This window comes from Marmota monax, unplaced genomic scaffold, assembly GCF_021218885.2.
Source record: "Marmota monax isolate L192 unplaced genomic scaffold, Marmota_monax_Labrador192_F-V1.1 WCK01_AAM20220418_F8-fsc00012, whole genome shotgun sequence".
NCBI lineage: Eukaryota > Metazoa > Chordata > Mammalia > Rodentia > Sciuridae > Marmota > Marmota monax.
The window spans coordinates 19,118,821-19,133,558 of NW_026695227.1; the positions used below are offsets into that span (position 1 = coordinate 19,118,821).

Sequence of the window (14,738 nt, forward strand, 5' to 3'; positions counted from 1 at the left end):
CTAGTGACTTGTGAGGCTGAGAATGGAGGATCACAAATTTGAGGCCTACCTCGGTAACTTAGCAAGGCCCTCAGCAATGTAAAGAGACCCTACCTCAAAATAAAAAGGGCTGGGGATGTAGCTCAGTGGTAAAGCACCCTGGGTTAAATCCCTAGTACCACTAAGTAGAGTGCTGAATGAGCTCCCTCAGAAAGGAGGTAATAGCATCAGTGGGTGCTCTCATTCATGCATTCACTCAGCCAACTCCATCGGCCTCATGTCCAGGCATTGGAACCACCCCCTCTACCCATGGAGCTCTTGGAGTGAATCTGGGTTGGGCAATTGTAGCAAGAGAGGTTTTGTAGGAGCAAGGGCCACACACACAACAGACTAACAGCTCTCTCCCTCATGCAATGTTCTTTGCGCAGGATGTCAGAGCCCAAGCTACCATTCCACTCCTGGGCTATGTCGTGGATGAAATGCCAAGGAGTGCAGACCTGCCGCACAGTTTCAAACTGACTCAGTCCAAGTCTGTGCACAGCTTTGCTGCAGACAGTGAGGAACTGAAACAGAAGTGGCTGAAAATCATTCTTTTAGCTGTCACAGGTGAGACACCAGATGGTCCAAATGAGCACCTAGCCACTTTGGACGATCATCCTGAACCTAAGAAAAAATCAGAATGTTGAACTCTCGGATCAGCTGCAGCGTGTGGTCTCAAGCAAGACGTTCAGCTCCAGATATCCCCAGCTCTCCTTCCTCACCTCTTAGCACTTTACGTTGAAAACTATAGGCTCATCAATGCCACCTGTTGGGGATTGTTTTCCCATTTGTGTACTCTTAGTAAAATTAATGTGCAGAGCCATTCTCCCAGTAAAGTTTTGAAATAATGTGAAAAATGGAGTTTTTATGAACTAGAATATGTGCTTTTTGTCTTGAAGAAAATGGTGTCAATTGATTGTATCACTACCAGGTTAGAATGGGCCACTTTCATTTAAGAAATCCCTCAATGTCTTCTCTTTCACATGTAGGATCTGTAACAGTTTAAAAGATATACCTCCGTGTTGCCAAAATAGATCCATGGTGATAAATACAGGGACAGTTTAGCTATTAATATTAACTTATTTAGTTTATAAATCTCAAGCTGCATAAATGATATATGTTCTTTTAAAACAAAAGAAAAAGGACAAATTATTGGTGTTCAACCTTTTGACTTAAAAGATAATACCTGTTTTTTGTAGAAATACTCTTCAGAATATCTAAAGTATATAGCAATTATCTGTATATAGTATTAAATATAAATATATATACTATACATGCTTTTCTCTTCAGCTTTAGGTTCACATTCATCTCTAATTTATTTTTAAAATAAAAAGCATGTTTTATCTTGGAATTGAGCAGTGTTCTAAACTTAAATGTTTTTGGTGATTTATGTTTAACTGATTGGCATCTAAGGGTGTTGATATTTTTATAAGAAAAAGCATTAAGTGGCATGGGGCAAATTAGTGAATTCCAACAGTATTTTTAAAGTTTTTTTTTTGTTTTGTTTGTTTTTGTTCTGTGCCTATTTAAAACAGTGCCTCTCTTAGAAGGTGCTATTAATACCTATTTAAATATAAGATGAGTGTTTAGTTAATGTTTCAGTCTTGATTATTCTGAAATTAAAGTGCATTTTGGTCACTGGGGTGGTCAAAGTCATACGGGTTAATTTACCTTTTACAAAAATATAACTGTTGTAGTATAACATCAGCGTGTGCAAAAATCTTCACCAAAACTTGAACTATAGAAGACACCTGACCTTACAGAGAACCTGGGACATGTGGAAACTGCATTTATTGTCATTGTTTCCTTTTTCCATGTGACTGTTATGCATGGTTGAATAAGGACTATATCTGATGAACACTTAAGATAACTATGTGGGCCTATTCCTTGGTCAGATGTGAAACAAAATTCACACACGATAGCCTATGTTTGAAGGCAGGGGTTGAAAGATAGTAAAGGAAGTTTATGCACAACCACCTCCCCAGAGATGAGCAGGGGGTCGGGAGGACAACATTCAAAAAGCAATATTTTAATGGCAGGTTTTCAGAAGGTACAAATGATTAAAGGAGAAATTTTCCCCCTTTTATCCTCTGTGGAATTTTAATAGATTGCAATTCTTTTTCATGAAGGCTGCTGCTCTTCTTTTCTATTTTACTGGTGATTAAAATCTCACATGGAGTTGCTTATTTAATCCTTTTCTCAACCTCAGTTTTTCATTTCCTTTTACACTATCATAACTCAAGCATTATCACTTTTTATATACCAATCTGCTAGAAATTTACTATCCTCAGTCTGTAAGGACTGCATCTTAAATGTAGACAATGAGTAAATATCTACATTTACTCAGTTTGAAACTGCTATTTATTTCAGGCCCTTTTGCTTTAAGAAATATGTCTTAAGATTTTTTTTTCCCACCACTCCAAAGGAGTAAATGAACCAATTATGGCTGACATAATTAGGTTCCTTTCCTCCATGAAAGGAATACCAGCCATGATCATTAACATTAAACCAAATACTTAGAGCCACAAAGAGAAAAAGATAGCTTCTTGTACCCTATTAAATCAGGACCAAACTGAAAGAAAATGTACATTGCTTCTCTTTCCTAGCTGCCAGCTGTGGTATGTGTGTAAGAAAGAAAGAAAAACGGGTCCAGGATGGTTATTGAGAAAATGACAGCTATAGATAATACTTTGGTTTCTTAATCTCAAGAAGAGAGAAGCAATAAAAGTATAGAATGATTATCAGAGCAGGATGACTTGTAAATGTGAATAGATCATTGGATATATATATATATGGCAACTAGACAACTTATGAGTCAGATTATTTTTGAAAATTATTTGAGCAGCCAGACGACTCAATTTTTTTCCTACCAGTAAGTCCTTTTAGAATAAAAGTAACATGAACACATTCAATGTTGTCTAACTTAGGTTATGGAAAGAATACTCACAAAGAGTATTATTAACGTGCTCTTAGTAGTCATTCTCTTTACTTTTTTTTTCTGAGAAATATCAGAACTAGAAGAAAATTTCTGGTTACCTAGCCATCATCTTCACTTTTCATCCCACAATCTTCAGTCAGTCAAGCACGAAGAGATGCAGGGTAGCAGCCTCACTCATTTGTGTCTCTTTAAAGAATCACACATTTACTTGGAGAAAGGTAAAATACTCTTAGCTGTTCAACTAAGAGACCTCGAGGAGGTTGTTAAAGAGCAATTGGTGTGAGCAGTCATGACAAACTGAATTGAAAAAAAAGAAAAGAAACTTTCCTATTAAAATCAACATTCCATATGGGTTTTAATGGTCATTGTCCAATTTGGTGCTTTCCAAAGTCATCTTGTTAAGTGCCCTTCTTCTAAAGTTAAAAATACTTCTTTGATAAAACTATATTCATTAGAAAACATTCCAGCTTTTAAAAAACTTAAATTTTGCTTTTGTTGAAAGTCTATCATTTGATAAGTGTGAGACTTTTATCAAGGTTTTAAGTGGAGCTCAATAATGAAAAGTTCCAGCCACTTTCATAATAATGGCATCTGTAATGCCAGCTTATATGCAAGCAATAAACTCTCCAGATATGGTTTTATATTGAAAGTTTAGTATGAAGACCCCTAGTCACAAGCATATAGAAGACTGACTTCCTATATAGTATAATTGTAATTGCTGAATACTGAGAAAGTAAATGGTGGGGAAGGGGTGGGCATCATTCCTTGGATTCAAATACTATCAAAATCATTTTTACTTTCTCAAAGAGTGTGGAAAGTGAAACAAGTAAAGCACATATATGTATTATATTATTAAGCTATATTTTGTTTTCCATTAATTCAATATTCAGGTTACCTTTACTGGGCAACCCACTCCAATTTTTTTTAATTACCAAACTTTTTATAGAAATTCATCTTTTAAATGCACCCTATGTATTTTTTTTAAAGAGCACTTGTTCTGTCATAAATATATAAAGAAATCTGTAAACTTCATGGTACTGCAGGGTTGTTATAGATTCATTGATGCCTTCTAAAAACCTTTTCTCAAAAATCCATGTGGAAGTTCATGATTCTATTTTACTTTTTCTTATCTCTGTGGAGACAAGGTGGGTTCCCTGCCTTCAAACATTAGATCTTGTTCATTTGTATCCAAAGCCTTAAGTTATTCTTAAGCATACTGTCTGTGATATCTCTCTAAACGGATCTTTCGGCAATGGATATATTCTGAGGAATAGACACCAACAGGAGCAAATACATAAGTACATTTTAAGGAACAAAGGTCTTTTTTTGGTAAGTATCCTTGCTATAGTGCTCTATTAGAGGAGAATTAAAATTTCCTGCATCACATAATGTTCATGTTAGTGGGTCTAAGATTAAGCACATGGTATTTATAAGCTAAAATTTCAAAGGCAAGAATATCAATGTTTTCATTAGTAAATTTTTTAATCTACAAGAATGTATTAATATAAGGACTATGTGGCTAGCCAGTTCCTCTTCTTAGGACTGTGTTGACATCTATAGTGGATCATGTTACTTCTTCATTCTTACCCAGTTTTATTAGATTCAAGCTACTTTTTATTTTCATACTACTGTCTACTATAGCTTCTCTAGATTTAGAGAATATGATTAAGTAGAAAGACCACTAGGTCTTCTTAAAAAATCCTTTTTGTGAATTTCTATTGTATGTACATATGTAAAACTTATTGATTTTCAATTCTCTTTCCATAGGAAAGAAATTTTAATAGTTGAAATATTTTAACAAGTTGTTTACATGGATTTTGAATATATAATTCATCCTCATACATGCCCCTGAATCATGTTGAGTCATGGGAAGGTAACTTTGCTTTCTTTACAGATTTGGTAGAGATGAATAAGATGAGAAATTGAAAAAAATAAGAATGAACACAGGTAGATAGTCTCCAGATCAGAGCAAAGTGTGTTAAGAGAAAAATACTTAAGCTGCAGAAGGAATATAAACCATAAATTACAAATCTATGTTTTTGCATGCTGATGTGATTCATTGCACCCAGGCTTTGACCTTGGCCTCTAAATTATAAACTATGGTATCTTCTTGTTATTGTTTTCCTTTAGGTTTTTTAAAAATAGTTTCATTCTCTTAGAATATTTTTTTGTACTTTTGCTAAGGCAAAACTTCCCTCTAAATTAATTTATAATCTTTTACTTTCTGGACTGAGCACCTGTGAGAATGCAGTCTTTTCTGTTTTGAGCTGAAATAGCACATGACTTTAACGAGACAGTTTACTTGTTGGAGTCACTGAGGATTATATGAGGGTCATCCCTTTTCCTAAAATTCATTGTGGTAGATTTAGTGAAAAATTAAATCAAAAAAACCTCTTAGTATATTTTAATAAGTGAATACTAAACATATAGAATGAAATATAGGTTTGGGAAAAAACAATAATCTGTGGGGACCATTAGGGTAACAATTGCATTAAATATTACATAGTATATGGATATTGGAATGTATCACTGGGGGAGTCTTCATTAGCAAAACAATCACGTGTGTATATAAAACTTTTTAAAAGCCAGACTAGCATTTCATCTTGTGAGTGTCAGTTGACTGATATTTGAAAATATTATCTGGGTTTTTCTTTTGATTTGGTGACAAAGATTGAAAAGATCTGTTATCAGAATTTTACCATTGACTCTAATGTGAAAAAGTGTAAACAATTTTTCTTTTCTAGCTATATGAATGTAAAATATTTGCAAAGTGTATATATTGTGTAACATATGTATATTTGGTCATAAAGGCAGATAATTGAAAATACTGTAAAATTAAGCACTTTAATTCCTATTAAATATTAAACATTTGTATCTTATAAAATAAACACATCCTTAAATCAGTTCTAAAGCCTTATGGTGTTATTTCAGCTAGAATCGTATATATTCAGTTCACAATGATTTTAGTTTTCTACTTGGGGGAAAAAAAGTAACTCCGATAGGGTACAGATCCCCTCACCACAACCCCACAAAACAACCTGTGAAAGTCTTTCAAGAATAAAACGTGAGATTCAGCCAACATTTCCCAAGTATAGTCTGTGGTTTCTCCCTGTAATCACTCCAAGTCTGTCTCCAGGAACTGATAAACAGTGCTGCTTTGCACCTGGAAAGTAATACTTTACCACCCCACACATTATGGTATTTGCCTACATTCTATTGTCTTAATATAGTGAAACAAGCATGCAAATAAATAAAAGGCAAAGGAAATATTTAAATCTTTTTTTAATACCTTTATTTCATTTTTATGTGGTGCTAAGGATTATTTTTTTATCCAATGCCTCATGCATGCTAGACAAGTACTCAACCTCTGAGCCACAACCCCAGCCCACTATTTAAATCTTATTGCTGCTATTGGTCATATGTCCTTGAATCCCAGTAATAAACTCCTATGATCATTACAAGAGACAAAAAAAATTACCATTTGACTATAAAGCACTACACAAATAGTATTTCTTGACACACTTCACATTAGTACTGAGCTACACCCCCTAGTTACTTTTCTGGCTTTGTATTTAAAGCAAAAGGAATCCTAAGAGACTTTCTTTATGATTTCATAAGTAAAGTGTTTCCAGAGATCCTTTTTGACGGTTATTAGCTTTTTTTTTTTTGACCACAGAGAATTGACTATTTATTGATTGACACTGAAAAACAATTGGCATCAGCCTAAAGGGTTTCTTAACGTTGCCCTTGGATCATCAATATGGCTTCTTTGGGTCCACAGTATTCCAGGTAGAAATGTGGAAAGCACACAATTTCAGGCTTCTCAAACTGAAGTATATAGGAATCACCTGGAAGTCTTGTCAGTTCTCAGACTGTGATTTAGCTGGTCTTCGATACAAGAGGCATAAGGGCAAGAGAGGGCACCAACCCTACCCAATGGTGGAGCTCTTGTGATCTAACCATCTCTTTTCTTTCCATTTGGTGTTTGAGATTGAACTCGAGGCCTCATGCATGCTAGGCACTACTTCTACTGCTGAACATCCCCAGCACCCTAATCATCTCTTAAAGGTCCCACCTCTTTCTTGATTTCGTTCTCAGTGGATTTGTAGTTGGTATACAGGAAAGCTATTGATTTTTGTGTTAATTTTGTAACCTGCTACTTTATCAAATTTGTTTATTAGCTCCAGCAGTCTTCTGATGGAGTTTTTTGGATCTTCTAAATATAGGAACATATCCTCTGCAAACAGTGATGATTTGACTTCTTCCTTTCCTATTTGTATCATTTTTGTTTCCTTCTCTTGCCTAATAACTCTGGCTAGAATTTCTAGCACTATATTAAATAGGAGTGGTGAGAGTGAACATCCTTGTCTTATCCCAAATTTTAAAGGAAATGTTTTTGGGTTTTCCCCATTTACTATGAGGTTGGCTTTGGGTTTTTCATATACAGCCTTTACGATATTCAGGTAAGTTCCTTCTTTCCTTAATTTCTTTGATTTTTTTTTATGATGAACGGGTGCTGAATTTTGATGAATACCTTCTTTGCATCTATTAAGATTACTAAGTGATTTTTTGTCCTTAATTCTGTTAATATGATGAATTGCATTTATTGATTTGCTTATATTAAACCATCCTTGCATCTCTGGAATAAAACCAACTTGGTCATGGTGTACAATCTTCTTAATATGTTGTTGAACTTGATTTGCTAATATTAAGTATTTTTGCATCTAAGTTCATCAGGGATATTGGTTTGTAGTTTTCTTTCTTCCGTGTGTCTTTTTTTTGTTGTTGTTTTTGGTGTGAGCATCATAATAGTCTCATAGAATGAATTTGGAAGTGTTCCATCCCTTTCTATTTCATGGAATAATTTGATTAGTTCTTCTTTAAAGGTTTGGTAGGATTCAGGTGAGAATCCATCTGGTCCTGGTTTTTTTCTTTGTTGGAAAGCTTTTTATTTTTTATTTTTTAAATATTTTTTAGTTGTAGGTGAGCACAATACCTTTATTTATAAATAAATGTAGTGCTGAGGATTGAACCCAGTGCCTCACACATACTATGCGAATGCACTACCTCTGAGCCACACTAGGAAAGCTTTTTATTACTGCTTGTATCTCATTACAAGTTATTGGTCTGCTTAGGTTTTCTGTGTCCTCTTGATTCAGTTTTGGCAGATAATATTTGTCTAAAAATATATCCATTTCTTCTAGATTGCCCAATTTATTAGAATATAAGTTTAAAATAATCTCTAATGATCTGCTGAAGTTCTGAGATGTCGATGGTAATTTCTTTCTTCATCTTAAATTTTATTAATTTTGTTTTTCTCCCTTTTTCTTTTGGTTAGTTTGGCTAAGGGCTTATAAATTTTGTTTATCTTTTTAAAGAACCAACTCTTGGTTTCATTAATTCTTTTATTGTTTTTTATTCTCAAATTCATTGATCTTGGCTCTGATCTTAACTATATACTTTTTTTAAGATTTAAAAAAAATTTTTTTAGTTGTCGAACCCAGTGCCTCACACATGACAGGCAAGTGCCCTACAACGGAACCCCAGCCCCAATTATTTCCTTTTTTTCTACTAGTTTTGGACTTGCTTTGTTCTTTTTCAAAGACCTTGGGAATCATGTTTAGGTTATTTATTTGGGATCTTTCTGATTTTCTTTTTTTTTTTTTTTTAATATTTTCTTAGTTGTAGATAGACCTTTATTTTATTTATTTATTTTTATGTGGTGCTGAGGATCGAACCCAGGGCCTCACACATGCTAGGCAAATGCTCTACCACTGAGCTACAGCCCCAGCCCCCTTTCTGATTTTCTTATGTAGGCATTCATAGCTATAAACTTGCCTCCATAGTGTCCCAGAGGTTCTGGTATGTTGTATCACTATTCTCATTTGAGTCTAAGAATATTTGATTTCTCCCTTGATTTCTTCTATCACCCATTCATTGTTCAAAAGAGTAATTGTTCAGCCAGGGGCAGTGGTGCACACCTGTAATCCCAGTGGCTCAGGAGGCTGAGGCAGGAGGATCACAGGTTCAAAGCTAGCCTCAGCAAAAGCGAGGTGCTAAGCAACTCAGTGAGACCCTGTATCTAAATAAAATACAGGGTCTCATTGGGGATGTGAGTCAGTGGTCAAGTGCCCCTGAGTTAAATCCCTGGTACAAAAAAATAATTTTAAAGGGGGGCTATTGTTCAATCTCTATGTGCTTATATAATTTCTGTAGGGTTTTGTTACATTGATTTCTAATTTCATTAAGATCTGATAAAAAGCAAGGAATTATATCAATTTTTTTTGTATATGCTAGGAGTTGCTTTGTGGCCTAAAATGTGGTCCATTTTGGAATAAATTCTATGAGCCACTAAGAAGAAACTGTATTTAGCTGTCATTGGATGAAATATTCCTTAGATGTATGTAGGTCCACTTGATTTATAATATTTTTCAGGACCAAAGAGTTTTTACCAAGTTTATATCTGGAAGACCTATCAGGTATGTTGAAATAACCCAGGATTATTGTATTGGAATCTATCTAAGGCTTTTAATTTGAGTAGCATTATTTTTTAATGTACTTAATTGCAACCATATTTGGGGCATAAATATTTACTATCATTATATCCTCTTGTTGAATTGTTCCCTTTATGAATATGAAATTAATCTCTTTTGATTAATTTTGGTGTGAAAATCTGCTTTGCTGGATATGAGAATAGCCAGTCCTGCTTGTTTTCAAGCTCCATATTAATATCTATCCTTTCACTTTTTTTTTTAAACAATACCTTTATTTTATTTATTTATTTTTATGTGGTGCTGAGGATCGAACCCAGGGTCTTGCACATGCGAGGTGAGCGCTCTGCTGCTGAGCCACAATCCCAGACCCTATCCTTTTACTTTTAGCCCATGGCTGCCTTAGTCTCTAAGGTGTATCTATTGCAAACAACATAAAATTGGGTCTTGTTTTAATTTGTTCTACCAGGCTATGTCTTTTAATTGGAAAGTTGAGACCATTTACATTCGATATTATTATGGAGAGAGGTTTATTAATTCGTGCCACTTTGATTTATTTATCACATTTAATTTGGTCCTGTTTCTCATTTGCTTAGCTACTCTTCAAATGAGATTTGTTCATTTGTGAGTGCCAAGGTTTGTTTTTATTTCTATCATATGCAGTATTTCTTTCTTTTAATTTTTTTTCACTTATAGATGGACATAATACCTTTATTTTATTTATTTATTTTTATATGGTGCTGAGGATTAAAATTGATGCCTCACACATGCTAGGCAAGCCCTCTAACACTGAGCCACAACTCCAGCCCCATATGCAGTATTTCTTTGAGTAGGTTCTATAGTACCAGTTTAGTAGTCATGGATTCTTTTAGTTTCTGCTTATCTTTTAAGGTGGTGTTTGTTTGTTTGTTTTTCTTTTTTTTTTTTTTTTTGTGGGAGGGCACTTAACCACTGAGCCACTACCAGAGCCTTTTTTATTTTTATTTTTTTTATTTTAAGACAGGGTCTTGCTAAGTTTCTGAGGCTGACTTTCAACTTATGATCCTCCTGCCTCGGCCTCCCAAGCTGCTGGAATTACAGGTGTGTGCCACCATGTCTGGCTTCTTGGAATGTTTATTTCATCTTGATTTTGAATGATACCTTTGCTGGATATAACTGTCTTGATTAACAGTTATTTTCTTTCAGGGATTGGAACACATTGTTCTAAACCCTCCTGGCTTGTAGAGTTTGTGCTAAGAAATCAGAAGTTATTCTGATTGGCTTGCCTCTAAAAGTGACCTGATGTAATCTGATGTACCTTGAGGCTTTAAAAATTCTATCCTAGGCATTTTAATTATAATGTGTTGTGGAGAGACTGTTTTTTAATCTTGTCTATTTGGGGTTCTGAATGCATCCTGTATTTGATTGTCCATCTCATTCTGAAGGTTTGGAAAATTTTCTGTTATTATTACAATGAAAAGTTTTTCCATTTTATTAGCCCACATCTCAAGCGTTCACCAATTACAATGATTCTTAAACTTTGCATCTTCATGGTATCACAGAATTCTTGTATATTTTGATCACAGTTCCTTTTTCTTTTCTTTTTTTCTTTCTTTTTCTTCTCTCTCTTTATTTAAATACTGTGTGAATGTTCAAGGCCACTTTCTCTTCCAGCTCTGAGATTCCGTCTTCAGCATGGTCTACTCTATTAGAGTGACTTTCACCTGAACAATTTATTTGATTTATTGTGTCTTTCATTTCTGATATTTCTGTTTGATTCTTTTTCAATTTTTCTATTTCCTTGTTAAATTTCTCATTCATTTTCAGTACTGACTTTCTTAATTCATTCAGTTGTTTTTCTGTGTTCTCTTGGAATTCAGTGACAATTTTTATAATGAGTCTTTTGAATTCCTTATCTGATATTTCATCCACTTCAATATTTTTGGCATCATTTGCTGGTGAATTATGACCTTGAGGAGGTGCTTTGTTAACTTGTTCTTTCACATTTCTTATCTTCCTGTGTTGGGTTTTATGCATCTGTTGGAATGGATTTCTCTTCCACAATTAGTGTGGGCTTTTTTTAGGGCACATTTTTTTTGTGTGTGTGTGTGTACATTGATACAGCAGGAGTGGGAGCCGTTTATTGTAGGACAACAGAGGTATTTATACATTCCACACAGCTTATCTTAATTAACATAAACTAGATACAGCAGTCAACCAATAAGAAATCTCCACACTTAATGGCTCGCTGGTGCCACCTCACAAACCACTCTCCCTGGCAAAATGCCAGGCTCCATCCTGACTTGTTTACAGACTCTAACAATTCCCCCTTTTGTTTAATTTAAATAACGACCATAGTGGTTTTTACATAAACACCATAAACAATCTGCTACAAGTAGAAGGGGAGGATACAAAATGCCACAATACCAAGCCACTTGATGGCTCCATACAAGAAGCCCTTGGAAAAATTATACCAGCAATGACACCGTTAGACAAGGCAAGGAAAAATAACTTTGCTTTAAAAATGTTAAAAATGAGAAAGAATGAAATATGTATATGTATATATGTTCATGAACAAATCATCACAGCAAAAAAACCACAAAAATAAAAACCACAAAACAAAAAAAAAAAGGATTTTTTTTTAATTTTAATTTTGTGTTCCATTTTAATACAGGCTCTGCTTTTTTCATATATTTAATTTGACTTATTTATACAAACATGGACTACATCTTATTCCAAATAGAATCCCAGTCTTGTGATTGTGCATAATATAGAGATTCATTGTGGTATATTCATATATGTACATAGAAAAGTTAGGTCAGAATCATTCCACTGTCTTTCCTATTCTTTTCTCCTCTCCCTTCCCTTCATTCCCCTTTGTTTAATCTACTAAACTTCTACTCCTCCCCTCCCCTCTCATTGTATGTTAGCATCCATGTATCAGAGAGATACATCCATCCATTTTCTTGCAATGTCATAAAGTCATTCTTTTTGATAGCTAACTAATATTCTATTGTGTATAGAATATTTTCTTTATCATTTATCTGTTATGTGGTGCATAAGTTTGTTCCATAACTTAGCTGTTAAGAGTGGAGTTTCTATAAACATTGATGTGGCTGTGTCACAGTATGCCATTTTTAAGTCCAAGGAGTGGGATAACTGGGTCAAATGGTGGTTCCATTCTAAGTTTTTTGAGTAATCTCCATACTGCTTATCAGAGTGGTTGTATCAGTTTGCAGTCTTACCAAGAATATATGAGTGTACCCTTTTTACAACATCTTCATCAACATTTATTGTTACTTGTGTTCTTGATAATTGTCATTCTGACTGGAGTTAAAATAAAATCTCAGTGTAGTTTTAATTTGCATTTCTCTTATTGCTAGAGATGTTGAACATTTTTTCATACATTTATTGAGCAATTGTATTTCTTTTTCTGTGAAGTGTCTGTTCAGTTTTTTTGCTCATTTATTAATTGTGATATTTGTTTGTCTGTTTTGGCATTAAGTTTTTTGAGTTCTTTATATTTCCTGAGATTAATGCTCTATGTGAGGTGCAGCTGGCAAAATTTTTTTTCCCACTCTGTAGGCTCTTTCTTTGTGCTCTTGATTTTTATTTTTGCTGTGAAGATGTTTTTTAGTTTGATACCATCTGATTTATTTATATCTTGATTATACATCTTGAACTTTAGGGATCTTATTGAGGAAGTCAGTTCCTAAGCTGACATGATGGAGTGTTAGCCTATCTTTTATTCTAGTGGATGTACTGTTTCTGGTCTAATATCTTCCATCCACTTTGAGTTGACTTTTGTACAGGTTGAGTTCAATTTTATTCTGTTACATATGGATTTCCAGTTTTCCCAGCACCATTTGTTGAAGAGGTTATTTTTCCTCCAATGCATGTTTGTGGTGCCTTTGTCTAGTATGAGGTAACTGTGCTTATGTGGGTTTGTCTCTGTGTCTCTTTTCTGTTCCAGTGGTCTTCATGTCTGTTTTGATGCCAATACCATGCTATTTTTGTTACTTTAGCTCTGTAGTATAATTTAAGGTTCTGGTATTGTGATGCCTCTTGCTTATATTTTCTTGCTAAGGATTGCTTTGGCTCTTCTGGGCCTCTTATTTTTCCAAATGAATTTCATGACTGCCTTTTCTATTTCTATGAAGAATGTCATCAGAACCTTAATAGAAATTGCATTAAATCTGTATAACACTTTTTTGGTAGTATGACCATTTTGACATTATTAATTCTGCCTATCCAAGAACAAGAGGTTTTTTCCTAAGATTTTCTTTCTAAGGTCTTCTTTAATTTCTTTCATCAATGTTCTGTACTTTTCATTATAGAGATGTTTAACCTCTTTTGTTAGATTGATTTCCAAGGGTTTTTTGTTTGTTTGTTTGTTTGTTTGTTTTTTAAGGCTATTGTGAATGAGATAGTTTTCCTAATTTCCTTCTGGTTGATTCACCATTGGTATATAGGAATGCAACTAATTTATGGGTGTTAATTTTATATCCTGTTACTTTGATGAATTTGTTTATGAGCTCTAGAAGTTTTCTTTTTTTTTTTTTTTCAAATTAGAATACATTCCATTTTATTATGCAACATAGGATTGAGGTGGAGCTACCCAGTAGATGACAGAAGATCAGCAATCAGAGGTCTCTGTTTTGGTGTGTTTCAAACATTCATTCATATATTAACTTTTTTTTTTTAAACATATTTATTTAGTTAGTTATTGGCAGACACAACATCTTTGTTGGTATGTGGTGCTGAGGATCGAACCCGGGCCACACGCATGCCAGACGAGCGTGCTACCGCTTGAGCCACATCCCCAGCCCCCTCTAGAAGTTTTCTGATGGAGATTTTTGGGTCTTCTACATATAAAATTATGTCATCAGCAAATAGGGATAGTTTGAGCTCTTATTTTCCTATTCATATCTCCTTTAATTTCTTTTTTTTTTTTTGGCTTAATTACTCTGGCTAGAATTTTATGGATTATGTTGAATAGAAGGTAGTACAAGAGAATATCCCTGTCTTGTTCCAGTTTTTAGAGGAAATTCTTTCAGTTTTTCTGCATTTAGAATGCTGTTGGCTTTGGGTTTAGCATAGATAGATTTTACAATGTTGAGGTATGTTCCTACTATTCCCTAGTTTTTCCTGTGTTTTGAACATAAATGGATGCTGTATTTTGTCAAATGCTTCTTCTGCATCTATTGAGATACTCATGTGATTCTTGCCTTTATTGATGTGGTGAATTACATTTATTGATTTCCATATATTGAGACAACTTTGCATCCCTGGAATAAAACTCACTTGATCAT

At 34.2% G+C, this 14,738-nt stretch overlaps 1 protein-coding gene across 7 annotated transcripts in view; it reads left to right on the forward strand.

Annotated features, from left to right (window-relative positions):
* The window catches only part of Fgd4 (FYVE, RhoGEF and PH domain containing 4), a 200,902-nt gene extending 195,042 nt beyond the window's left edge, over window positions 1–5,860 (forward strand). For all 7 annotated transcript variants that reach the window (XM_046435775.2, XM_058576344.1, XM_046435777.2 and 4 more), the window contains one exon: window positions 408–5,860. In XM_046435775.2, coding sequence (XP_046291731.1) covers window positions 408–665 — 258 coding nt within the window. In that variant the 3' untranslated portion in view covers window positions 666–5,860. The remainder of the gene's footprint in view (window positions 1–407) is intronic.
* The last annotated feature ends 8,878 nt before the right edge of the window (window positions 5,861–14,738 follow it).